The sequence below is a fragment of the Candoia aspera genome, chromosome 7 (assembly GCF_035149785.1).
Source record: "Candoia aspera isolate rCanAsp1 chromosome 7, rCanAsp1.hap2, whole genome shotgun sequence".
Classification (NCBI taxonomy): domain Eukaryota; kingdom Metazoa; phylum Chordata; class Lepidosauria; order Squamata; family Boidae; genus Candoia; species Candoia aspera.
In genome coordinates, this window is record NC_086159.1 from 29,990,119 (window position 1) to 30,017,758 (window position 27,640).

Sequence of the window (27,640 nt, forward strand, 5' to 3'; positions counted from 1 at the left end):
AGAATTTCAGGAAAAAAATCATGAATAGAATATAGAGTTCCCGCACCTTTTTAGTTATGAAATGGCCAAGAAAGATATGTGAATATCCAGTATTTTATTGTAGAATCATCTCCCCAGTGATATGCAACCTTCCTAGCTTCTCATGCTTCACTGAAATCCCAAGAGAAGATATTATGAGGTGATTCCTCCCTTTGAGGGTTTTTTTTCAGTAGCATTGCTGCCATTGTCCTTTCAAAAGAGTTCTGCTCTTGCAAATGTGTTGGATGATTTCTCCTTCCCATGGAGAAATTCTGAAGTCATCCATCCAATCTGATGGAGAATTTTAAAAAGCCACCATTTGCATGCAGTCTTTTCAGCAGTGTGCCCCATTCTTCTCCTTGCACATACATTCTCTCAATAGTCAGTGGTGAGGAAGTACAATATTGAAAAGGGTGGCTCACAAACTGCATATCTAGGTGAACATTTGCCTGCTAGAAACCTCCATTGTCCCCTCTGATAAGTGGCTGATACTCAGTATGTCTACCTATAAGACTGGAGAACAGGGTTCAACTTCTACATTTCTGTTTCTCTCTCTTCAGAATCCACACCTGGTATCCATGCATATTTAATTCTCTGTGTACTGTTCTTCACTGTGAAGAGTGCCTCTTTTCATATTTGATGTCCCAGAAGCCTGTTTTGTTTGCCAAATACTGCTTCATCAGAGTTCTCCTCCCTAGCCTCCATTCCCTTTTTACACAGAACGGCTGTTTTTTTTAAAGACAGCCTTAGAAAAGGTCACTGTCTCTTTCATATTCGCTGCTCCTTGCTGTGAGCCAGTGTGGCTCCTGCTCTGGCATTGGAAGAGGCTAAATAGGGAGGAGGGAAGGATGGAGTTCCAAATAATAGTATATAAGCAGGGAGAGCTAGAAAAGAATAGCAAGGGAGATAAGCATGGTGAGAAAACATTAAAAATAAAACTAATAGAGAGAGACTCTCTCTCACACACACACATCTATCTATCTGTCTCACAATGAAGCAGTAGGAGAGGAAGACAGCAAAGAAACAAAGAATCATTTTACAAACCATTATTGAAAAGGTGCCTGTTGGGCCCAAACTGGCCTGCTTGCCATCTGAATTTCACAGTTTCTGCCACATTTCAGACCAGAATGGGCATATGAGAAAAATGTGAAAATTACTTCATTTCAAGTGTGATGTGTGAATTGTGAATCTGCTCTAAAGGAACTGGGAGAACAGAGTGCCCCAAACATTCAACTGTTATTACGCCGATCCCAAGTTCTATTATTGTTTGAGAAGGGGAGTGGGTCATAGTTGTCACTCTGCTACTAACTGCAGAGACAAAACTTAGAGCTCACTCTGTCCTTCTAAACTAATTAGCAGATATAGGCAAATATTAATTTGTTTTCATTTACTAAAAGTTAACCTATCCTACATCTAATAGCATCAGGTCAGATGTCAATCAGCAAAAACAATAAATCAGTAGAACCCTAAAGCATTCAGGACAAAACTGCATAAAGAGACAAGCTATTGTGATGGCCCCCAAAGCCTAGGTGAATAGCCAGGCCTTCACTTAGCATTGAAACAACAATAATGTTGGTGATGGACTGGCTCTGGAGGGTGAGCTGCTTCATTTGTGTAACAGCTGTAGTCTTCATGAACCCCCAAAACTTTGACTAAGTGAAACTTTGATTGACTGTAGATGTTGAACGTGCTAGAATTAATTTTGTTTTGCAGAAAGTACTGCTGTTTAGCTTTTATTGCATAGTAATGTTCTTCAGTAAGAAAGGATAGGAAGAAAATGACATGCTGAAACAAATTATAGAGTTTTCAGAGGTACAATAGGCAGAACTAATGATGCCACCTTGAGACCTGGCTGAGACCTTAGGCTACCTGTGCTATTTGGATTGTTCCACTGATTCTTTATAATGAGCACGAACTGATCAGGAGTCAAGACATGAGATTCACAAAATTGCATCACTTTGTGCATAATACTGCAACAGTTTGGAAAGAATCAGAGTGATAAATACTTGAATCTTCCTAGTGGCTTTCTGTGCATGTTACTAAGACATTATACCATGCATTTGTGACCTTGTTGTAAACCCATTGAGTAAATTGCTCCATTCTTGCTATTGACATCATGCAAATAGGTATGCTTTGGCCTAGAAGACTAGAAGCAATTTGTCCTTACTTAACTTTTAGAGTAGCCTCACCGAGTATGGGATGACAATTCTCATAATTCCTAGCACATGTGGCTAATTCTCTATTGCATGGGTCTCCCTAATCTTGTATAATTTGATGGCTCAGAAAACAGATAACAGCTCCTTGATGCTGTATTCCAGAAGAGAGGGGATAAAATTTGGAATTAACCCTAAGAATTGGATTTTAGATAGGCACTAGTTATTTACTGGATCACTGTTCTTTTTCATATGTTATAGTCACATCTGGATTCCTGCTAACGAAGAACATTTTCTCAAAATGAATACATGCAAACTTTTTTAAAAATGGACTCTTTGACTGCCTTTATAAAGATGTAGCTTTCCTAGGATGGTCTCTTCCTTCTAGAGACTTAGATCTCTACAGGAAGAGAAACATCCCTATATTAAAAGCTGTCATTTGAATACCATCTTAATTACAAATCAGAAAGCTCCAATATTTTTTTTTAAATATAGAAAACATGTACCACGGTGCTAGGAAAACTGATTGTTGTTTATTCGTTTAGTCGCTTCCGACTCTTCGTGACTTCATGGACCAGCTCACACCAGAGCTTCCTGTCGGTCGTCAACACCCCCAGCTCCCCCAGGGACGAGTCCATCACCTCTAGAATATCATCCATCCACCTTGCCCTTGGTCGGCCCCTCTTCCTTTTGCCTTCCACTCTCCCTAGCATCAGCATCTTCTCCAGGGTGTCCTGTCTTCTCATCATGTGGCCAAAGTATTTCAGTACTTCAGCAAAGGATCGTTACCTTGTCGTGGTGCTGGAGCTTGAGCACCTCAATGATGCCATGAGCTAAACCGTGAAAGGCCACCCAAGACGGAAAGGTCATGACAGAGAGGTCAGACTAAATGCGATCCCTGGGGAAGGTAATGGCAACCCACCTCAGTATTCTTGCCGTGAAAACTAAATGGATCAGGAAAACTGATGGATCCACCTTATTCTGGCAAAGGAATGAAATAATAATAAGGCTTTCAGATTTTACTACTGTTGTATCGAATTGCCTTTCAGAACTTCTGAGAATTAAGAATATAATCAAGAAAAGAGTTGATGTGTTTTTTTTCTTTTCCATAAGGTTCTTATTCACACTTTAAATGGCACCATTCAGATGGTATAATTTCGTTGCAGGGTCTTTAAAGACAGTTAGTATATTTCACCTGACTGAAGCTTAATGTGTTTTATATTTTGAAGCTATGAAGTCAGAAGTAAACCCTTTTAAAGTAAATAAAACTTCAACCCATGTAACCAGTAGTTGACTAATTGGTTTTAAGTCCTCTGCATCAGACTTTACCAGTGGTCTTATTCAATGCTTCTAGTCATCTTCACCTGGCTGTATCCCATTCTCTTTCATTGTTGACTAATTTACTTGTGATGAATTAAATTGAGCAAGAAGTATGTTTCCCATGGAATTACTTTATAAAATATACCAATGGATGTTTGCAAGTAGAAAAATATTTAGGATAGATTAAGTATATATATTTTGCTGAAAGAGATTTCATACATAAGCACTCTTGCTTTTTGTTGGACTGTATTAATGACATCCAGAAGCATTAAGCAGGTAACCCATTTTGTTGCAACATTCTTCTTTCCCCCAGAATTAGTTCATAAAATAATTTAAGAAAGCCATTGCACTGAACCTAAGGTATGGCATAAAATAATCATCCTAAAAAGGCATTGCATTTTTTTTAGAAGAGCAATCTTAGACATGTTTACAACAAATAAGTCCCACTTATTCAATGAGGCTCGGTCTCAGGTAAACAAGACTGAATTTCCACACTGGGGCTTTCCCCAGATAAATTGCTATTGGACCTCCTGCCCTATACATCTCTACCTGGTATGAAACTTCTTATAAATTCCCTAGGGCAAACTTGGCACTCTTGATCCCTGTTGTACTAATATTCTCATCATTACCACCCAGCATGAATGATGAAGACAACTAGTAAAAGGCAACTAGAATGCACCATGTTGTAGAACATTTTCATAGACACTCTCATTCCATTTCAACTTTCTTTCCACTGGTTTTATGTAGTACTAGGGCTCACCTCCACAGTTCTCTCATTCGTTTGTGGTACTTGGCCATATAATATTTACACAAAAGTTGTTGATTCAGTGCCATGCAATCATCCTTACGTTCTTTCACACCTTTGGTTTTCTTAGCTCTTGCCTATGTGACGAAATATCATTTGTTATATAGGCAAGAAAGACAGGTGAGTTTTATTTTTCATCATTTATTATTCATACACTTGTAAAGGACAAAATTAGGAGATTTTTAACTGCATAAGACATACAATGGTTAAAATGATCTTACATCATTTCTATCTTATTGATGAAAATTGGAGTCCCTGGAGTTAAGTATGATAAGTGATTAGATACATAAATGCCATCTCTCATCACTGGCATTATGTGAGTTGTTTTCTTCTCTTGCTGTGGCTTGAATTTTATAGATATCAAAGAAATGAGGCTACAAAAACTCAGAATGCTTTCATGAGTATTAAATCCATGTCTGTACATATATACTTTCATCTGTGAATACTCTGATTCTTCATGGAGCTTGCTTCCATGCACTTTTCTGAGCTCAGAGAATCCTTTATTCCCAATTGCTAGAAAACAATGACATAGGAAAATGAGACAAAGTGGAAAGCTCAAAATAATGTAGCTAATTATATGACAGGGGGCATAAAAAGGGGATTAACTAGTGCCTCAGGAGATTGTCACAGAATCCTAATCTTATCTCTCCCTTTCTCTTCCCTTCCCTCCCCAGCCATCTGAAGTAATGAACTAGTTATAAATAGCTAATTAGTCAATTATACACTGCCCTACATGCAGCATCTTGTTAGAAGAAATTCCCTGGACCCATCCAGTAGAGTAAGGTTTCTCAGAAGAAGATAGGGAAGTAAATGGGGGATTAGGAGTGTAAATTTGTTAAAAGGATTATTGAAATGCAAGGTACAATGGAGAACACAAGCACTATGATTAATTTAGCAAAAAGTGCAATCCATTTTAGCAAAAAGTGCAATCCATTGCCATTTATCTACTGATCAGCCTCCTAGTTTGACAAAGTTAGAGAGAGACACAACCCATGTTTGAACAATTTGTTTGAATCTTGATAATTTTAAAGAAATCATGCATAAGAAGAGAGTACTATTCAATTGATCAGGATCCAACACCAATAACAGGTAGGTGCTAAAATGCTACTGTATGTTCATTAGGGGGATTTTTTTTATAAATGTATGACTGCCTAAACAGAAGCTTTATTTAAACCATATCCATGATGTGGAATGAATTTCAATTAAAAAATGTCAGTTATTTTTGGTTTACTTTAGCATTTTGGATCCTGAAAAACTAAAAATGGGAAGTGCCTCCTGTATCTTACACATTATAGACATGTATGAGTATCTCTTTATAAGAACAGGTATAATGTGGACAGCCTGGCTGAATCAGCCATTAGACTAAATGTATTATTGTAACATAATTCAAAATTGCACATGTATTGTAAGTTTTCTAGCTGCCTCTGTTTTTTGTTTTTTTTTCATTCAAGATTTCTTTCTGTATTGTTACCTTCCTTTCTCTACTTCTTCTGGTCTTACTACCATATTTTCCTTGTTTCCCCTTTTTTCTTTTCTTTTTCTATCTTTAACCTCTGCTCCTGTGTGGTGATCTTTCCCTCCCTCCCTGGACCTGGTCCTTCTCTCAGGCATGCGAATATTGGTGAATTTGCTCTTGGACACATTGCCCATGCTGGGGAATGTTCTGCTTCTCTGCTTCTTTGTCTTCTTCATCTTTGGCATCATCGGTGTGCAGCTGTGGGCTGGTCTACTGAGAAACCGCTGTTTCATGGAAGAGAACTTGACAATGTGAGTGCTCAGGAAAGGACTCTCATTCATTTTCATGTTTGTGAAGCCTCTGTCCTCCCCCAATTTCTTTGAGCTAATCCCAATCCACAACTCCCTCTTCCTTGTGTACTACACCTAAAAGTACCATCTGCTTCTTGAAAGGAACCTGTGAGGATGTTGAAATTACTGGTGTATGATTATGTATGCCATCAACAAGAAAATTCAAAGATTGTCATAAAATCAAAGAATTGGAGAGGACCATGTAGTCCATCTAGTCCAACCCACTGCTTGATGCAGAAAATCCAGACAAAGAGCATGGATTTCTGGCCTCTGTTCTTCAGTGAAGGAGAATCCACAACTTCAACTAAATGGTTATATGTTCAAACTATTATAATTTATTAAAATATAAATATTTTTTTAAACAACTGACTATTGGAATTACCTGCCTTTCCCATCCCAGTGCCCTTGATGCGTGTTGGACTATTAACTGCTGTCACCCTCATCCAGAATGATCTTATCAATTCTAAGAACTGTAGTGCAACACATTTGAAGGGAATCAGGTTAGGTAAGACTGCATAGTAAACAACCATACCCTTTGTCATTTCTCCCTTTTAGGTTTTACTCAATAGTTTCTCATATGTTTCCCCACATTCTTCTCCACTATTGAAACAAATGATATGTGAATCTGGGTGATAACTTCAAGGAGAACTGTGCTGCTAACCTTTCTGTTTGGCTGTCTAGATCTCCAGGGTGTTGGCACTTGCAATTTCTGAACTCTTCCTCTCTGTAATTTTACACAGTGGTAGAAGTCTAGCTTATGGTACAAATATGTAGTTTTAAAATTTTGCTTTGCCCCAAGGCCATTTCATATAATGATTCATATCATATCAAGAATTGCAGCCAATATGAACTTCCTAATGAATATACCTTTATGGTACATATTTATAAAGCATTTGTAGCATTTTTAATACATTTCTTGTGATTTTTCTGCCTTCTTACATAGTAAGTAACAAACATGTACTTGCTGAACTCACATTACATTTTAAAACATTATAGTATACATCTGAAGCAATATCATGAGTAAAGGAACATATCGTAAAGTAGGTAAACTCATGGTTTAAAATTGTGCTAGAATATTTTTAGATCATTCCATTTTAATTTTTATAGATTATTTTTGTAAGCTTACTTCTTCTACTTCAAGTTTCGATTCAATATTGTGGGAAGTATTGCTATCAGATGTTGAGAAATAAGTATGCTTAATGATTCCATATGCTGGCATGGTACCAGATTACCCATTTGCTCTAGGAAGCATCTGCTGTCTATTTTAGTTCTAACTATGTCACAAGTCTTCCACTCAAGGAAAAAATGGATAAAAACATACTCTTTTTTTGGCCTTTTTCAACATCTCTTCCCCAATGTATAGAAATTGGATTTTGCCTGGAGCTATAACTCACTTCAGATCATACTCTAAACTATTGGTCTGGGTCATCTTGAATGAGCCACAAACTTTCGGTTTCCTTCTCCATATCATACTTTGCTGTGACACCTGAACAAACAAATAGTAGTTAGCATTTCTGCTCCAAACAAGAATTATAAACTAACCCTGTTCTAGAGTTCAGGCTGAAACACAGGGGGAGCTGAACCACCCATGCTAATCCCATCTCCCGGTTTCCCATACTTCAACTACCAAATTTTCTGAATTGAATAAGAAGAGTAAAAGAGGTGATCCTTCATTCATTCTGTTGAATACCTGCCCAAGGTTCCTGGTTGCAAGGGGTCATCTAAATGTATTGAGCTGGAGACAAGAAGAACGAATGTTTTTTCAGTCCTTTTTCTACTGAGAAAACTAATAGTAGATCTGGCAAAAAGAATAATAAAATTACTTTCCACTCTGTTTTTAACACTTGGAGAAGTTTTTCTGATTAGGAATCTACTATTTTCTAATTCTAGTTTAGAGAGCAAGCATTGACCACAATAGAAAATTATGGGTTTAGTGTTCTATGGGTAACAAGCATGCAGCTGTGAAACTGGATCTTAAACTGGATCTTGTAATTAATGTAATAAGCATTTTACTCTTATTGTTCTCCTTGTTTCTAATCCAACCAATATCTCTGGGTGGATAACATTATTAATCTTCTGCTGTACTAGATGTTTTTTTTTTTTTGGCTGCAGTAGATGACTGTAAAGCTATTTTGTGGCCCAGACAGTCTCCACAGGAATTATTAACTATAATATTTGCCATAACAATTTTGTTCATGTGTTCTCTCAGACAAGGCAACATCACTCTTCCTCCTTATTATCAACCTGAGGAGGACGATGAAATGCCCTTCATCTGTTCACTGTCAGGCGATAATGGTATCATGGGCTGTCAAGAGATACCCCCCTTGAAAGAACGGGGCCACGAATGCTGCTTGGACAAGGATGACTACTTCTACTATACCTCGGTCAGGCAGGAGTTCAACGTCAGTGGCATGTGCGTTAACTGGAATCAGTATTACAATGAGTGTCGTACAGGCAATGCCAATCCACACAAAGGAGCCATCAACTTTGATAATATTGGCTATGCATGGATTGTTATATTCCAGGTAATTTGAGTCAGGTTATCTAAGACTTCTACTCATTCTAAAAATGAGGTCTCCATAACACCTTTTCAAGAGTGATCTATCCAGGGCCAGCCCAAGATACTTTGTTTCCTATGGCAAAGAACAGAAATGGGCCTGTCTGCTTAATTTTACTTGAATGCTGGCAGTGTCTATCTCAAGTGGCAGATGCTGAGAACTGTGGTTTATTTCAGGGGTGTGGCATGAAGCAATCCTGTGTCTGTAAGCCAGGGATGCACAACCTTTTGGCAAAGGGAGTTACACTTTGTCTTTGGTGTGCCAAGAGCTGCACTCCACAGTAGGCAGAATCATGACAAAGAAGGAAGTGATGAAAAATAAGATCAAAATCAAACAATTAAATGAGAAAAATAAGAAGTTAAAATCAAATCGAATTAAGAAGACGTTAAAGTAAGGAAGGTACTTTTATGATTACTTCTCATGATATTTAAAATGTTCTGACAAGTTTTGTGGGGGTCACACCCAATGCTTTGGAACACTATGTGAAGCTCTGGGGGCACAAGTCATACACCTTGCCTTAACATACTATGAAATATAGTTTGAAGACATTATCCTTTACCAATGTCCAAATGAGAATTACTTGCTTTCCAGTTAGCTTCTGTTTATGGAACTGGGAAGGAATTTTAGCCCTAACCTCATGCAGCAGATACCTTGGACTGGCTGTTGGCAAGAGAACAGTGTAGTATGTCATGCCTGAAGTTAGCAAGTAAGTTTAGGAGTTCAGAACAGACTATATTACAAACATAATTCTAAAACAGAAGAATATCCAGTGTGGATATTATTCTTAAAAGTCTACAAATGGAAATGTAATTAAAAATGGACAGACACATAGATGTATACAGTATTTCTAACCACAGTGATGCCAAAATGATGAAATGTATCACAATGTTCCATGCATCACAATGTCCCATGCAAATACCTAAAGTATGGGTGGGTGGTGATTGTGTCATAAAGTAGATTTCATCACTCCTCTCCCCCACCCCCATCCCCAGATCAGTTCAGTTGCTGTTCAGAGTGAAGAATATACAGTAGCTTGGAACAATTTATACATAGAGTCAGCCAGGTTCCTAGTGGTTTCTCAAATCACACAATCCTGGTGGACTGAAGAACTGTAGTATGCTTGTAAAAGGAGTGATAGTACTACAACGTAGTGGAGATTAGGTTGATAATTCCCTCCTCAACTGAGACCAACCTTAGTAGTGCAAGAAAAATGCACCCGGGATCTAATGCCAGAATCCAAGGTGCCTTATCTTCAGGAGAAAAGGGGAACTCTGAGGAGTAGGGAGATGAGATGATATAGGATGTCCTATTTACCTATTAAGTCTAGAAGGTGTTGCTCCTAACAGCTTTCTTATGACAACTTTTTTATTTTATATTATTATTTATATTTTAAATTATTTCTCAACCTGTTATTAATCAGCAGGGCTTTGGAATTCAAGTTAACTGCGGCCAGGACTTAACTATGTGACTATTGATCATCTGTTCCCATTAAATTGCAATACGCCTAGCAGGGAATATAGAATCATAGCTGTCATCTATGTGTGTAATCCAATTAAACTGAATACATATTTTTTATTATAAATAAATTATTATTTATTAAAACCCATTGGTTTTAAATAATGGCATAACTTCTGATTCTCTGCCACTGAGGCTGAGTCATACTAGTCTTAGTTTAATACAAGCTTCTGCAGTATTCTGGAACTTGAATATCCATGCAACTGATAATTCCCCGGGGTTTCAGTCCTAATATCTTTTGAGAGCATCAGGTTAGGGAAAGGTGCTTTAGTGGTCCACAAAGATTTTCTTAGTTTTGCTTTTGGCAGGGTTTCCCTAAGATACCTTACGACAAATTTGGACAACCTATCTCCTTGTAGTTACTGATAATTTCCCTATTCTCTCTCTCCTCTTTCAGGTGATCACTCTGGAAGGGTGGGTGGAGATTATGTATTATGTGATGGATGCTCATTCATTCTACAACTTCATTTACTTCATTTTGCTGATCATTGTAAGTACAATAGTCCCTTCACTGAGTAGATAAAATGTATGCCCTTCACATGAGAGAAACAAATTTTATATCCCAATAAACCAGAAAGCTGGACATTTATGTTCTTTGAAGTAAAATAGCTGTTACAAGTAATTCTAGGAGACAGAGATTTCAAATCCTTTCTTTGAAATAGCAAAATCATTCTAGTTAATGAATCAAATTGACTTTGCCATTCTTGAATTCTTTCCAAGTTCTTTGAAATATATTATCATTTTTAAATACTAATTTATAACCATGATCCAAGAGCTTACAGTCCAAGTAGACTTGAAGAATATTCCACAAGTGTATGGGACAGGGAAGAAAGAGCTTAGTGATGGTCATAGCTAAACACTAACTATTAAAGTGGCAACAAAACATCTAAACTTTTCAGAATTCCCAGCCAGCCTGGGTGATGGCCATAGATGTTGGGAATTTTGGGAGTAGCCATCCAATGCATTTGGAAGGCACCAGGTTGAAGAAGGCCATGATAGGAAATTCTGTACACTAAAAAGGTTTGTACTCTTTTGTATTATTTTTATACTGTTTTATACCCTTATTGTTCACATTTAGGTCAAATTAGCAAATATTGTAATGATAAATCACTGACAAGCTGGACCAGACTTGCAGCCATCCCAGCTTCATTTATTTATCAAAACAAGATGTAGGCATTTAGACTTCCTGTATTTCTTAGCTTCTATCCACACATATGATTTGAGCAGGAGATTTTTAAAAAGCTATAAAAAACTAATGGGGAAAAAAAAAGAGGGAAGTGTTTTAAACAAAGCCAGTGTTGGATTAAAGAATGTTCTTTATCCTTTATGCATAGGGCCTCAACTATTTATTCTTGGCTCATGCCTCATAGATTCCTAAGTGTTCCACCATGTGAAAATTCTACCAAAATTCTCTGTGTTTGGGTTCCAGAAGACAACACAACCAATGCTGATTTAATTTAATTTAATTCAATGGGCACAGAAAAAGGGACTGATTGGAAGAGTTATTTAACTGGTTACCTTAAAATTGGGTGGAGGGTATGAGTTCCTGGGACTGTTTAGGGAGAAGGCAGAAGTAGCATTGATTTACAAGCATCCCCTCTTGCTTACGCATGTTAATAAAAACAGCATTTAAGCAAAACATGATACATCTTCCAATAGAAGAGAATATATGTAGCTCAGAGTTGAACTGTGGAGTCCTTGGTGCTCTCTGAGCTTGGTTCTTTGCTTGCAGATGTTTCATTACCTGTCTAGGTAACATCATCAGTGCTAGTGAGTGTGGAGTTTGCTCCCTGTTTATATATAGTAGCTTGCCCTGCTGGTGTTGGTGGGGGTGTGCTTTTCTCCTTGGTACTTCCTTGATTAGAGTATTGTTTTCTGCTTGACTGTTTTCTGGTATTAATCCCTGCTTATCTTGGGTGCTGGCTGCTGGAGGGGATGTATTCTGGGGTTTTTTGTTTCCTTCTTAGCTTTTTGTTTCCTCTTTTGAATAGTGTGTAAATATGGTTTATTTTTATGTGTTGATTGATAGCTGATTTGTCTGAATGCCAAGCTTCCAGGAATTCCCTAGTGTTTGGAGATTTGGCTTGGTCTAGGAAGCTCACAGTTTCCCAGTTGAAACTGTGGTTGAGTCTGTCCATGTGTTGTAAGATTAAGGAGTCTTCATCATGTCTTCTGACTGCTGGTTGGTGTTCATGGATGCACTCCGCTAGTCTTCTGCTTGTCTGTCCTACATAGTAGCTGTTACAGTCCTTACACTGTATGTTATAGATGACTCCTGTTTTTTCTTCTTGGGCTACTGGATCTTTTGGTTTACCTAAGATGTTTTGGAGGACTTTAGTTGATTTAGTTGAATCCCCTCTTTGGGGGGAGATGGGTGGTAATAGAAATTTAAATAATACATAAATAAATTTGTATGCTACAATGATGCTGTGTGGTTGTAATAGTCTGTTGGTAGTTTCTGAGATGTTTTTGATGCGTGGTAGTGTTATCCTTTTCATAGCTTGTGCTAGTTGTGCTGTAGTGGGTTGAGTGGTCAAGAACTTTTGATAAAGTTGCATGGGAATCCATTTTGTTGAGGATGTTGTATAGGCCGTCTGTTTCTTTTTTCTGGTGTCCCAGGTTGCTGCAGTGTGTTTGTGCTCATCTGAATAATGTTCTTACACAGCTCCTCTTGTGGGAGGTTGAGTTTTTACTTTGGTAATGGAGCACTTGGTTAGTGTGGGTTGTTTTTTGATGGACTTGCATTTCTAACTTGCAGTCATTTCCTCTGCTGATATGGATAACCAGGAAGGATAGTGTGTTGTTGTTTTCTTCTTCTTCCCTTGTGAATTTTATTCCTTTGAAGATATTGTTGATTGTTTCATGTGTCTTCTCTAGTTGTTCCTTTTTTATTATGACGAAGGTGTCATCTACATACCAGATTCATACTTTTGGTTGTTTTTATGGGAATGCTTTTGTTTGTAGACACTGCACTACGGTCTCTGCTATGAGTCCGGAGAGTGATGAACCCATGGTGTTCCTCTAATTTGTTGGTATCTCTGTCCATCAGACTGAAAGTAGGTAGTGAGGCAGAAGTTAATGAAGTCCATGATTCTGGGTATGATATACCTTCACATACATTTTCATTCCCAATATGGCAATACTGGAGAGCAGATGCCACCCAGAGATCTGGTGTCTGTTAAGATTATATCTTTTTACTAATTTGTCAGTGCCCCTGCATAAATACTCCTATTCAATCAACCTACAGTAATGGTCAAAGCACACAGTAATGGTTGAAACAGTGCCCTTAGACTATACAATATTTGGAAAAGCATTGACTTGCAAAAAGCTGCTGTGAAAGAATCACAACCTAAGATACTCACCATTTCTAAGAATTTCTATAAACAGGAAGACAATAAGACAACAAAAAGGAAGATAGAGTACATGTTTGGAATTGGAATGAGCTTTCAGAATCCTTGCTTGAAGGATGTAGGAAAAGAAAAGCACTTGTTTGGCAAATTCTCAGACGTTATAGGGATCAGTATAAATCAAAGTGAACATTCGTAGCTCAGGGTTGAACTGTGGAGTCCTTGGTGCTCTCTGAGCCTTGCTGTTTTCTTGCAGGCGTTTCATTGCCAGACTAGGCAACATCTTCAGTGAAGGCACTGAAGATGTTGCCTAGTCTGGCAATGAAATGCCTGCAAGAAAACAACAAGGCTCAGAGAGCACCAAGGACTTCATGGATCAGTATAAGTCCAACAGCATATGCAGGTATTCAGATCCAAAGCAGGAAAGGTTCTTTGATTCCAGCATCAGTGCACTCACTGTACCTGTCAATGGCATTTAAGGAAGCAACTGCTTTAAGATGTTGTTGACAAGTACTGGTAGTTCATTCACACTACTGTAGATCCAAAGCACCTTTCCTGCTTTGGATCCAAAGACCACACGTATTTAACAATTCTAAAGCAAACAATTCTAAAGCTCCCCCCTCTCTTTTGGGAGGAGATGGGCGGTGATAGAAATGTGAATAATAAATAAACTTTCTCCACCCTATTGTTTTCCAGATGTATATAATATCCATGATACCAGACTGCAAAACAGTGAATAAGCTGAAATGAAAGTGGATACTATTGGAAAAGATTTCATAAAATCATAGAATATGTGAGATGGAAGGGACTTTATATTACAACACATCCAGCCCCAGCAGTTGGCCATCTAGCCCTCATTCAAAAACTTCCAGCAAGTAGGAATCCCCCATTTTTCTGGGCAAAATGTTCCATTGTAACAGTTCTCACCAACAGGAATTTCTTCCCCGTATTCAGCCTGAGTATTTTAAAATAGCTGTAAAAAAAAAACACCTATTTTATTTTGAAGCAGTGAACTATTTTAATACTGAAGCTGGCCAGGAAAGGTTTAGTTTTTTGTAGGCTAATTCAAGTGCTAGCAAAAGCCTGGCCCCTTTGAAATGCTGAAAGTGAATGGATTGACTATCTGATAGAGCAGCGTTTCTCAGCCTTGGCAACTTTAAGATGTATGGACTTCAGCTCCCAGAATTCCCTAGCCAGCCATGAATTTTGGGAGCTGAAGTCCACACATCTTAAAGTTGCCAAGGCTGAGAAACACTGTGACAGAGCCTTCTTGGACCTTTGCTTACGTAAGCTATGCAGCAAGAGTAGAAGGGCATCATGGTCTATTGTTCTGTGGATAATTACTGTATGTTTGAATGCTGCTAGGTGGAAAAACAGTCACGCTTTTCCTCCTCCTTCCTATGACTTGAGATAGCAGTATTAAATTTGCCCTTTATTTTTTGTTATCTCTTCCTAGTTTGGGGCTTGTATAGTTGCTCTTTAGGCAGACTAAACTTTTAAAGATATTTAGAAAGATGCTTATTTGTTATTTTTATTCTGACATTTCTGTTGGGTTACATGGGTTAATAGCAAATAATATTTTGTTTATGGTATAGGGGCTATGGGACACAGTAGTGGATGCTGAAAAGACAAATTCAGTGATTGTTTACTGTTAATTGGAATGACATGAGGATCTACATAACATTTCTGAGTCCTCTTTGTAAGAAATCTTTCATGACATTTAAATTAAGAATAAGAGTGTAGATAATCTTAGAGTAACACCAAAACTACCAGTAATAATATTCTTCCTAAGTTTTTAAAAGAAGAATAAAAATCGTTATATTGTATTATGTGTTTTTAAAAACAAAGGAGATGCACAGAAGAGAGGTGTTTGATTTTTTTAACTAGAGAATAAAAACAGGCTTACAACCTAAATTATCTTTCCTAAACTGGTGCTATCCAGTTGTTAAAATACAGTTCCCATTATCTGCAGCCAATATTGGTGGCAATGAGAATTGCAGCCCAATGCATCTGGAAGGTACCAGGTTGAGAAAAGATGAATCTGGGGTACATTCATCCAGGGGTCCACTGCCTCTAAAATACAAGCTTTGTATGTTTTTTTCTTTTTGCTTATTGTCCGCTTATTGAAGCCATTTGTCAGGTGGAAAGGCAGAATAAAAATTTCTCAAGTCAGCAATAGATGCTAAGAAGCAGCATTTCAGCTGTGTCTACACCAAGTCTTTGCAACCTTTCAATGGCTGAGAGCTGCCATGAACACAGGAAGGAAGGCTAAGTGTTTGAATAGGAAAGGGAGGTCAGTGATGCAAACCCTGTGGCCTGTGTCATACACACACATAGGAGTGGAGTTTCCCAGGTTTTAGAGTGTTTTGTTTTAACAGTTTCAAACCTATTTGAGGCTTATGCTGTAGTATTTCTGTAGTATTTCTACAATTTCACCTTAAAATGGCAGGAAAATGTGGCACTAATTTTCAGCAACCTTACAGCTGAAATTTGGCAGTGGGGTCAGGGTGAATTACAGGTTCTGAGAAAAGGGCTTTGCAATCCCTGGACTCTAGATTGCTCCCCCACCCCTGTGTTTTATGCCTTCTATACTACTTAGTGTTCCCGCCGCCCCCAGGCCTTAATTAAGCTTTATTCATGCCTTTTCTCTTGGTTCCTAGGTGGGCTCCTTCTTTATGATCAATCTGTGCCTGGTAGTCATTGCCACCCAGTTTTCAGAGACCAAGCAAAGAGAACACCAGCTGATGCAAGAGCAGCGAGCACGATATCTGTCCTCCAGCACTGTGGCCAGCTACATGGAACCAGGAGATTGTTATGAAGAGATATTCCAGTATGTCTGCCACATTGTTCGTAAAGCCAAGCGACGTACCCTTGGCTTCTACAACAGCCTGCAGGATCACCGTCTCAGCCAAACAGAGCTGGGCACTGCCAAACAGAGTGTGAATGGAAAAGACCAGAGGCAACATAGTAAGATTTCTAGGCTAAGCCTGCCAAATAAGTGGGGGGAGGGGAAAATGTAGATGGCTGGTAAGACCTTCACTGTGGATCAGATTACAAGTTATCAGTCTTCAGACTGTTCTGTCCCATTTTCTGCAGATTCTTTTGTAATGTTGGAAATTTTACATTTAAATGATACACACTTCCTCATAAAATATGCATTTGTGTATCCAATTTCTATTAACTGGAAATATATGGAAAGTTGTGTATACATTTTGAGCAGAGAACTGCATCCCAAAATTCAGAGAAGCTCAGTCTGAAGGACAGCTGAATCCTGCTTTGTATAATAGCCAAGGAAATTACAATGAGATTACTTAACTAAAAATGGTGACTGAACAAAATTATCTTCCATCCCTACTTAAAACACCTGTCCTATACTTAAGTTAATAGAAGTCACTATATAGGATGCATAAACATAGAGAATGTCTTTGAGAATTTGCGTGTTTAATCGGTATGTTATTGGATACATTATGTAAGATTCTTGATTTAGCAGCAGAGAATGATACAGAATATGAAGTAAGCAAATGTAAACATAACTGTGGACATTGCTAGCTTTTATCAAAAAGTAAGAGGCATCTATGGTAGAGGTCAGTGACCTTTTCAAGCATGATCTTATAAAATGGCATGGAATGCCAAAACAATTTTTTTTTAATTGCCCAAATTTCACCACCAATCTTATGTGATCATGTGTGACAAAGCTAAAATTTTTTATTATTATTATTATTATTATTATTATTATTATTATTATTATTATTATTATTATTTGTTATAGGCCAGCCCACTCCAAAAGTCCATGTGAGAAGACTGACATGCTGTCACTGAATTCTCACAAGTCTGCCTTCGTAAACACTAAAATCTCATGTGATCTGGTAGTGATCTTGCAAGATTTCAGTCACCTAAAAACTGTATCTTAAATCTCTGTGTCAGATATCATACCAGCCACAGCAGTAAATCTAAACTCCCAGATGTCTTTTCTGTATTCAGGAGCGTAGTTACAACAAAAGCTCACAGACACAACACAGCTAGATTAGTTGCTTTATTGTGCAGACAAGATATACAGTTGTAATTGAAATTATTCAACCCCCATTGCAAATCAGGTTGACTGTCAAAATGTACAGACTTTCAGCTGTTTGCAATGAACAAAGCAAACAAAAGCAGTTGAAATAGCTCAACACAATGAATGCTTCGAGTGGTCTCCCCAAATTCAACTGAAAATGCAACTTATCATGACTTCTTCAGTCTCAAAATTATTCAACCCCTTCATGGCAAGCATCGTCAGTACTTAGTAGAGCACCCTTTTGCTCTTATGACCTGCTGCAAATGAGATGCATAGCCAGACACCAGCTTCTGGCAGCGTTCCTGAGGAATCTTAGCCCATTCCTCATGAGCAATGGCCTCCAGTTCAGTAATATTCTTGGGTTTGTGTGCTGCAACTTGTCATGTTCACTGACTCAATGTAGTTTATACATCATAACGTTTCGCATGCCATGGCGCTGACGCGCGTTTCTGTTTGGGAGGGAGCTGCTGTGAGACCTTGTACCAAGCTCTATATGTGAAATCAGTACAATGGAATGTGTTTGGGTTATCTTCTCTGTTCAAGGACTTTTCCCGCAGACCATCAGAAACTGTTAGGAGCACCTGGGATTGTGAACTTGAGAAGATTTTACGGGGGGAGGGATTTCATTTGCACTGAGGGTTTTTAGTTTGAATTTGGCACGCTTTCATCATTCTCAGCTTTCTCTGTGATCCTGCACACTATTCTTTAATAAATCAGATATCTTTGAATTCATGCTCATGAGTCTGATGGTGTTTTAGAATAGGCAACCATTACACAACTGCCTTCTTCAAATCCCACCAGAGATTTTCTATGGCGTTCGAGTCAGGTGACTGTTATGGCCACTGTAGAATCTTCCAGGACTTCTTCTGCATCCAAGCCTTAGTGGAATTGGAGGTATGCTTGGGATCATTGTCCTGTTGGAAGGTCCAATGATGCCCAAGCTTCAACTTCCTTACAGGCGGCATGACATTTTCTCCTAAGATTTCCTGATACTTCAATGAATCCATCTTGCTGTCCACACACTGCAGGTTTCCAGTGCCAGAGGGTGCAAAGCAGCCCCAGAGCATCACTGAGCCACCACCATGCTTAACTGTAGGCAGAGTGTTCTTTTCAGCGTATGCTTCATTCTTCTTCCTCCAGACATACCGCTGATCCATCGGGCCAAAAAGTTCAACTTTTGTTTCATCACTCCACAGAACAGAACCCCAAAACTTCTGTGGCTTATTTATATGATTTTGAGCATATTGGAGCCGACTTTTCTTGTCCTTTTGGGTCAGTAGTGGTGTATGTCTTGGAGTCCTGGCATGGAAACCTTCTATGTTTAGTACGGGCCTTACTGTGCTCACTGAAGCCTCAGTGCCTGTTGCCACTAAGTCTTGGTGCAGGTCTTTTGCAGTCACTCGAGGGTTTCTCTCCACCTGCCTTCTCAGAAATCTGGTTGCAGCCATGGACAGCTTCCTTTTTCTGCCCTGCCCAGGTAGCGTCACCACTGTTCCTTGAACTTTGAACTTGCAAACTATGCCTCCAACGGTGTCCCTAGGAACATTCAGTGCCTTCACTATCTTTTTGTATCCGGTTCCTTGTTTGTGAAGGGCGATCTCTTCTCTTACCTTTTTGGACCATTCTTTTGACTTAGCCATACTGTATTTCTAACATGCAGTCAAACGTGACACTCAACAAACCCCTAGCCAGTTCAGGAATTTCATGTGTTCCAGCTCAAGCACACCTGGTGCAACTAATGAAGCCCTTGATTAGTTGCATCAGGTGTGCTTGAGACAAACCTGTTTTGCATACTGTATGTGTGCTGTTGTGACAGATTCTATTCGGGGGGTTGAATAATTTGAGACTGGAGAAGTCAGTATAAGTTGCGTTTTCAGTTGACTTTGGGGACACCACTCAAAGCATTCGTTGTGTTGAGCTATTTCAATTGCTTTTGTTTGATTTGTTCATTGCAAACAGCTGAAAGTGTGTACATTTTGACAATCAACCTGATTTGTAATGGGGGTTGAATAATTTCAATTACAACTGTACACCATAGATAGACAGATATCAGCCTACTGTAGAACACAGAAATCAAATATATATATTCCATACATACATTCTATGCATACTCCAAGATTGAAATTCTCTTGCCTGTTTGAGTCCATGGAAATTTGGCTTTAATGTTGGGAGACATCAGCTTAATGTTTATATAATGGTTCTGTTTAGCCTGAGAACTGCTGGTTCCTGCTTTGCCAGCTTCAGCCTTTACATCATGGATGCCAAATAGCAGCACTGTGGTACCTAGTACCTGCAGAACTATGCTATTGGCCTCTGCTTTACTGACTATTTAGTTGAAAAATTTTCAGATGAATTGAGATATTTGGTTTGATACAAATCAGGTTACAGGCTTTGTCCCTTATTATTTATAATGTAAGCATCCTTCCAGGATTTCAGATTGGAGTCTTTTTTGCTGTACCTGGAAGTATCAGGGATTATAACTGGAATCTTCTGCATGCAATGTATGTGCTTGTCATGGCCTTTTTTTTTCAGATCCTACAAAACTATTTTAGTTGTAGAAAACCAACATAAGCGACTTTGCCAGTGCTACTTAAAAAAATATATCATATGCTTGTCAAGTCAGATATGCCTATCTAGTTTTGCTCCATTTGCCAAGATAAGCTTTTTTAGATGATTTCACATATTATGTAGTAGCAAAGTCAGACTTACCACATTTTATAAGCACAGTATTTTATATCTGAAATTCTTCAGTTATGAGATCAATACAGCTCCCTAGATTTTTAGGAAACAAGCTTTTAATTTTTCTTAACCTCCAGTATGATACATACAGGTCATGGCCCTTATTTAATGATTCTTGCAGTCTAGAGAATTATTCTATCCCTGCTACATAGCTGAACACAAGTGCAATCTATTGTCGCTGAAGTAGAGCGTATCTCTCAGAGACAAGCAATCTCCATTTAAAGTCTCTGATGAGATGCTTAACACTAGCAGTTCCAGTGCTTCATTTTCTTCTCCATTAAAATAGCCAACAACCCAGTTGCTTTGCATAATTAAATATTGAGATGCAGAACTGTATTATGAAAAGGGCATCTTTAAACCTTACATTTGATCCCTGCATGTATTATTAACCAGCACGTTGCCGGAAACATTCTTCTATTGATTATATGCCTCACGGACTTGGTCAGCCTATTACCAAGACATTGGCCTCTGAACCCAGCAACTGCCCAAAATGTTACAAGATCCAACAGGAAGCAACCCAAAGGCTTTCTGTGCTCGATAGTGTCAATTCGGATCAGGAAGATGGAGAGAAAGCCTGTGACAAAGAGGGAGATGGAGGGAAAGGAGTCGTGGAGTCTAACACAGATTTGGAAAAAGAAGAGGATGATGGAGAAGAGGGAGGACAGCTCATACTTTGCAATGACATGTGGCAAGAAGTGAGAGTCAAATTGAGGGGAATTGTGGAAAGCAAATACTTCAACCGTGGAATCATGATTGCCATCCTCGTAAACACCATTAGCATGGGCATTGAGCACCATGAACAGGTAAGGGACTGATTGGCACCTAAAACCAAAAAATTAATTCAGTATCCTGGGATAAAATTGTAAAGTTTTGAAAGGATGGATAATTAGCATGTTGCAACCACTAGGATACCTTCTGTGGACAGCAACATGACATTGCCCATATTGGTTTACCTATCTAGGGAATTTGGCAACCTATGGGACTGGTGAGTTATATGGCCACAGAGCCACCAATGCAATCAAGCAGCAGCAATTAAATGTTGAGTTGAAAGATTAAGAAGGTGAAAAGAGGCTCTACCAAATCACCACAGTGCCATCACTGAATGAAGACTTTGTGGGATATAAATCTTTTGTGCATGCTTGGTAGACTGAAGCCAGAATCTAAGAACTAAGCATATTTGGTCCTTTGAAAATGTGGACAGATGAATGAGGCAGACATTAAGCAGCTCTGTTGGTTAATTAGAGCCAAAAACCAAAAAAAGAACTGCATTTAATAAGACGAACCAAATGTCAAAATTGCTACCAAACTTTTAATTATCCAGATTTCATCTTTAATCTGCATGTTAAACAAAATTGAAAGGATAAGAAAAAATAAAAATATAGCTACTGAAAGTTTGTAAAACATAACCATTTTGAGATGGAGAAGCAGGAAGAATTGTACAAATTAAATTAGAGTAGTCTGTGTTAAATTCAGATGTCAATGGCACCAAAGACTACTGGAACCAAACAGGAGTAGTAGCTGTCATTTCATTTAACAAAAACTAAAATCCATTTGTTCTACAATTCTCCATATCCATTCTGGAAAGTGTTTAGTGACATTCTGCTTACATGAATTCTAATGAATGTATTGTCCTGCTGTGGTTTTCAGATAAAAGCTGAACATTTTTAAATTTATCAGGACTAAGCTAAGTGAATGTGTTCACTTCTAAGCAAATGTAGCCTAGTTAAAAAAAAAAGGGGGGGGGGGAATAAGAGGATGCCCTGAATTGAGCTCATTGTTCTCTAGTTTTTTTATTTTTTTATCAAATTTTTTGTTACCGCCCATCTCCCCCCAAAAGGAAGGACTCTGGGCGGTTTACAAAAACAATTAAAATACAGTATCAATATAAATATCATAATAAATATACAATAAGAGTAAAATATAATAAAATATAGTAAAATCCCAATGGCTAAAAGTTGTATTTCAGTCCATGAGTGAAAATCGTCCTAGGGCGCTAGTCACCCCCACAAATGGCTATTCCCCAGCCTGCTCCAGGCATGATGAGAAAACCAAGTTTTTAACTTTTTGCGGTAGTCCAGGAGCAAGGGGGCTTGTCTCACCTCTGGGAGAAGGATGTTCCATAGGGCAAGAGCTACTGCACAGAAGGCCTGTTTCCTGGACCCTGTCAGATGGAATTCCTTTACGGATGGGGTCTGCAGCATGCCCTCTCTGCATGACCGGTGGGACGGGTTGATGTAATGGGGATGAGACAGTCCCTCAGGTAATCTGGCCCCATGCCATGTAGGGCTTTAAAGGTCATAACCAACACCTTGAATTGGACTCAGAAGTAGAATGGGAGCCAGTGCAGCTCGCCTGGCAAAAATGTTACATGTGCCCGCCTTGGGGCACTTAAAATTGCCCACGGGACTGCATTCTGGACCAGTTGTAGCTTCTGGATATTCTTCAAGGGTAGCCCCATGTAGGGCGCATTGCAGTAGTCTGTATGGGAGATAACCAGGGTAAGAGTGACCGTTCAAAGGGCCTCTCAATCCAGGAAAGGATTTAACTGGCGCACAACACGAAGTTGAGCAAAGACCCTCCTGGCCACGACTGCCACCTGCTCTTTGAGCAGGAGTCGTGAGTCCAGGAGGACCCCCAGGTTACACACCTGGTCTGTCTGGGGCAGTGCCACCCCATCCAGAACTAAAGATGACAATTTCCTGGATACTGAGGAGCCATTAATCCACAGCCACTCCATCTTACTAGGGTTCAGCCAAAGCCTGTTGTTCCCCATCCAGACCCCCACAGCCCCCAGGCACCTGGAGAGGGCGGTCACAGCATCACTTACTTCACCCGGGTTGGAGACGTATAGTTGAGTATCATCAGCATACTGATGGTACCTCATCCCATGGTGACGGATGATCTTGCCCAGTGGTTTCATGTAGATGTTAAAAAGGAGCAGAGAGAGAACCGAATCCCATGGCACCCCACAGAGAAGGGGCTGTGGGCTGGATGTCTCGGTCCCTATCAATGCCGATTGGGACCGGCCCTGGAGGAAGGAGGTGAACAAGCGCAGAACTACGCTGCCTGCTCCCAACTCCCTGAGCCAGCCCAAAAGGATACTATGGTCAACAGTATCGAAAGCCACTGAGAGGTTGAGAAGAGCCAGGATGGATGCACTACTCCCATCCCACTCCCGCCAAAGATCATCCACAAGTGCAACCAATGCCGTTTCCATCCCATAACCGGGCCTGAAACCTGACTGGAAGGGGTCTAGATAATCTGTTTCATCCAGAATCCTCTGGAGCTATAACGCCACCACTTTTCAACCACCTTTCCCAAAAAGGGGAGGTGGGAGACTGGACGAAAATTGTCCAGGATAGTATGGTCCATCAATAGTTTCTTGAGGAGGGGGCATACCAGCACCTCCTTAAAGGCCGCCAGAAACACCCCCTCTCTCAGAGATGTATTTAGCATTGTTTGGACCCAACCGCACGTCATCTCCCGAGCTGCTTTCACTAGCCAGGAGGGACATGGGTCTAGTTGGCAAGTGGTGGAATTTACAGTCCAGAGGATCCTGTCCACTTCCTCGGGCCCAACAGGATTGAACTGTTCCCAGATAATTGGGTAAGACCGTTCCCTGGGTATCCCCCCAGACTCTGTCTCATGCTTGGAGTCCAACTATCTAGTTCCAACTAGATAGTTATTATTGTTCTGTGATTTTCTTTTGGTTTTCCCTATTTTTTGTTCTTCCATATCTGCCCCTCGTATCAGATGTATATCTGCTCCTTTTCCCTCTCAATTGAATTTTACTGCCCATTCCCTCCCTGCCAATTCTCCTTGCCACCTCCTCCTCCATCCTTCTCCCCTCCTCCTGTGCCGATTCTCCTTCATTAGCTAACTGAAATCCTTAGTCTGTTTGGTTTACTTTAATATGCTCTCTGGGGACAGCACAGGCAGTTCGTTCTCCGCTCAGAGCAAATCCATCAGCTTGCCACTATTTCCAGCTTAATTAAGAGACACAGAAGCGCAGCCTGTCTGAACAGGGTTTCAAGAGAATCAGGTGGATTCAGCTCCAGAAAGCTTTTTGCCACTCAAGTCACAGACCGGTCAGGGACCACCATTTTTATGTGTTTATGTGTTATGTGAAGAATGGATTAATATAAGAAAGAAGTGGTTGTACTTTGTCCATGCATAAATGTAGCTCTCTCCACTGTCCAAGCCCCAGCGTTTAATCATTGGTACCATTTCACTGTCACTGGCGTGCATTGTAAGCCATCTATGCCAGACCTCACATGTTTGTAACAGACAGCCTAAAGCTCAGAGCCTGTGAGTCCTACCATTGGGGGGGGGGGCGTAGCAGGCTGTAGGGGGGGCAGGGGAGCAAGCTGTTTTGAAGGCAGACCTATGAGGCTCAGAAATGTGTATCTGAGTCTTTGTAATCCTAGCCAGGATTTTTTTTTAAGGGGAGTTTGACGGCCCTTGTTCTTTGAAAGTGGGAACAATGCACTAAAAGATTGTAAGTGCAGGAATGATGACTGCAGTTGTTATTATCTGTAAAGTGATTCAGCACTGGATGCCATACAATAATTTCATTAAAACAAACAAGCATGTAAACACTGCCTGCAGGCTTAGAATCTAAATAGTGATGTCTCTGAAAAAATGCACTAATCCAATTTTTAAAGGGTTTTTACTTCATTTTTCCCCCAAGAGTTGTTTTAGTTTTCTCACTTCATACAAGAACAGCCATAGTTTGGCCTCACATAAGTTGATGGACACAATTTAGAACATATGTTAATCATCAGCAGTTAATTCTTGCAAGTTAGTTCTGTTTCTCCACATGATTTATTTATTTTATTATTTATTTATTTATTAATCAAATTTATCACCGCCCATCTCCCAAAAGGGACTCTGGGCCGTTTACAATAAAACATAAATAAAAATATAAAACTGTAAAACACTATAATACACAATAAAATAAATATAATAAAAACCCCGATGGCTGAAAGTTCTCTGTGATTTGCAAGCAGAGCAGGGTCCTTCTAATGAACTAACCATCCCCAGGAATGACCACTCTCTCTCCCGCCCCAGGCTGTCATGAGTACCGTTGAGCTGAAGGCATCAGCACAACGGCACACATGACAATACCTAGGAAGCAGAGGAAGGGATTTAAGATAAGCAAAGCACGCACAACAACAGACACAGACCCCGAGGAGAAGGGTATGACCCCGGCCGGATGACCCAGCCATCAGGACACAAAAGAGGAAGAAGGAAAGACAAAGACAGGGCGGATCATGAGGCTCACCTGAAGCTGTCAGCAAAGCGCAACGGAGATCGCCCAGCTGACAGCAATCACCGGCCGGAGAAAGAAACCGATTATGGGCGAAGCCCGGGGCACCAGCAGGGGCCCTGCAACCCTTCACCTACCGGCACGGAAGCATGCAGGACTGGGGGGGGATGACACAACCCAAAGTGGGGGCGCTGACCGGCGTGGGCTATTTAAACCCCGCACCGGCGCGCTCCCTTCACTCTCAGCTTTTTTCTCGTCTAGCACTACGCTGAAATAAACCTGAACCTGCTCTTCCCTGAATCAGTGTCTGTGTTTCACTCAGTGGTAGGCAGCGCATGACACAGGCGTAATTACAGAACCAGGTCTTTAGCTGTTTCCTAAAGTCCAGGAGGGAGGGAGCCAATCTCACTTCCGGGGGAAGGATATTCCAAAGGGCAGGGGCTATTGCAGAGAAGGCCCGCCTCCTGGACCCCACCAGATGGAATTCTCTTGCAGACGGGGTCCGTAGCATGCCCTCTCTGCACGACCAGGTGGGACGGGTTGATGTGATGGGGAGGAGACGGTCCCTTAGGTAACCTGGACCCGTGCCATGTAGGGCTTTAAAGGTGATAACCAACACCTTGAATTGGACCCGAAAGCATACTGGCAACCAGTGCAGCTCACAGAGCAAAGGGGTGACGTGTGCTGATCTTGGGAAACCCAAGGTTGCCTGCGTGGCTGCATTTTGCACCAGCTATAGCTTCCGGATACTCTTCAAGGGTAGCCCCATGTAGAGCGCATTGCAGTAGTCAATATGGGAGATAACCAGGGCATGAGTGACTGTTCGAAGGGCCTCTCACTCCAGGAAGGGGATATATTCCCAGTCACTACATCCTAATATAGGTGGTCTGTGGAAAGTTAATAATCTGGCTACTTTTAAAACAGATTATTGTCTTCACTTAACAACCACAATTGGGACTGGAATTTTGGTTGCTAAGCGATGCAGTCATTATGCGAAGCATGTGACCGGACCCAATTATATTACCATTTTCACCACAGCCGTTAAGCAAATCACATGGTCATTAAGTGAATTGTGGTTGTTAAACAAAAAATCAATGGTTCCCTATTAATTTGGCTTGTCAGAAGTTGTCTGGGAAGTTCACAAATTATGATCACATGGCCACAGGATGCTGCAACTGGTGGTAAATGCAAGCCGGTTGCCAAGCACCAAAATCACGATCACGTGACCGCGGGGGTGGTGCGATGGTCATAACTTCAAGGACGAGTCATCAGTAACTTTTTTAGCCCTGTCGAATCTCTGAACCATTGTTAAACAAATGGTAATTAAGCAAGGACTACCTTTATACACTCTGGCCCTATGCAGCATATTTATCTAGGGATTGTGGGAGTTATAATCCAATATATTTGGAGGCCAATAAGTTAGGGAAGATTGAGTAGGATACTTCTGGGTATAGTAATACTGTTCCAAACCCATCAAAAACATCACCTGGGATGCTCCCTCTTTCAGCAGGTTTTCTCAACCTGGTGTCCTCTAGATGAATTGGATTACTGCACATCTGGAGGCCATCAGGTTGAAGAAGATTGCCTTTCATAATGTTTTAATATTTCAATAAATGGGGGCAATGATAATACTGTTTTGTGTATGTGTGAATTCTGCTATTGGTTGAGCCTGATTCTACTCTACTCAGGCCCAGGATTCATCAGCTGATATGTATACTTGCTTCTAGGTCCAAAGCTGATGTTCTTTTGATCATGATTCAGATTTCTTTTAGGAAACTTTTAAGTTTATCTGATGGGACATTTGTTTGATACCTTATTTAAAAACCTATGTACCATTGGTGTTTATTGAAAAAATATACCAAAGAGGTGGGAAGTAGCTCTGTGATGGTTATGATTGGTAATAATTCTAAGTCAGGTACCATCTTGAGACAAATTTTACCATCTTGAGGCAATGTTATATACTATCCAAATTATGAGTTTATTGACCCTAAAGTATTTTTAAAGGTGAATGGACATTTCAATTAAAAAATTATCAAATGTTTGCTTTCTCCCAACA

General features: G+C 39.9%; 1 protein-coding gene across 1 annotated transcript in view; it reads left to right on the forward strand.

Moving 5' to 3' along the window:
* The window catches only part of CACNA1I (calcium voltage-gated channel subunit alpha1 I), a 346,803-nt gene that overhangs the window by 233,144 nt on the left and 86,019 nt on the right, over window positions 1-27,640 (forward strand). The window contains exons 5-9 of the mRNA XM_063309585.1: window positions 5,904-6,063; window positions 8,312-8,627; window positions 10,573-10,665; window positions 16,183-16,489; window positions 20,709-21,118. Of these exons, the coding sequence (XP_063165655.1) occupies window positions 5,904-6,063; window positions 8,312-8,627; window positions 10,573-10,665; window positions 16,183-16,489; window positions 20,709-21,118 (1,286 nt within the window). The remainder of the gene's footprint in view (window positions 1-5,903; window positions 6,064-8,311; window positions 8,628-10,572; window positions 10,666-16,182; window positions 16,490-20,708; window positions 21,119-27,640) is intronic.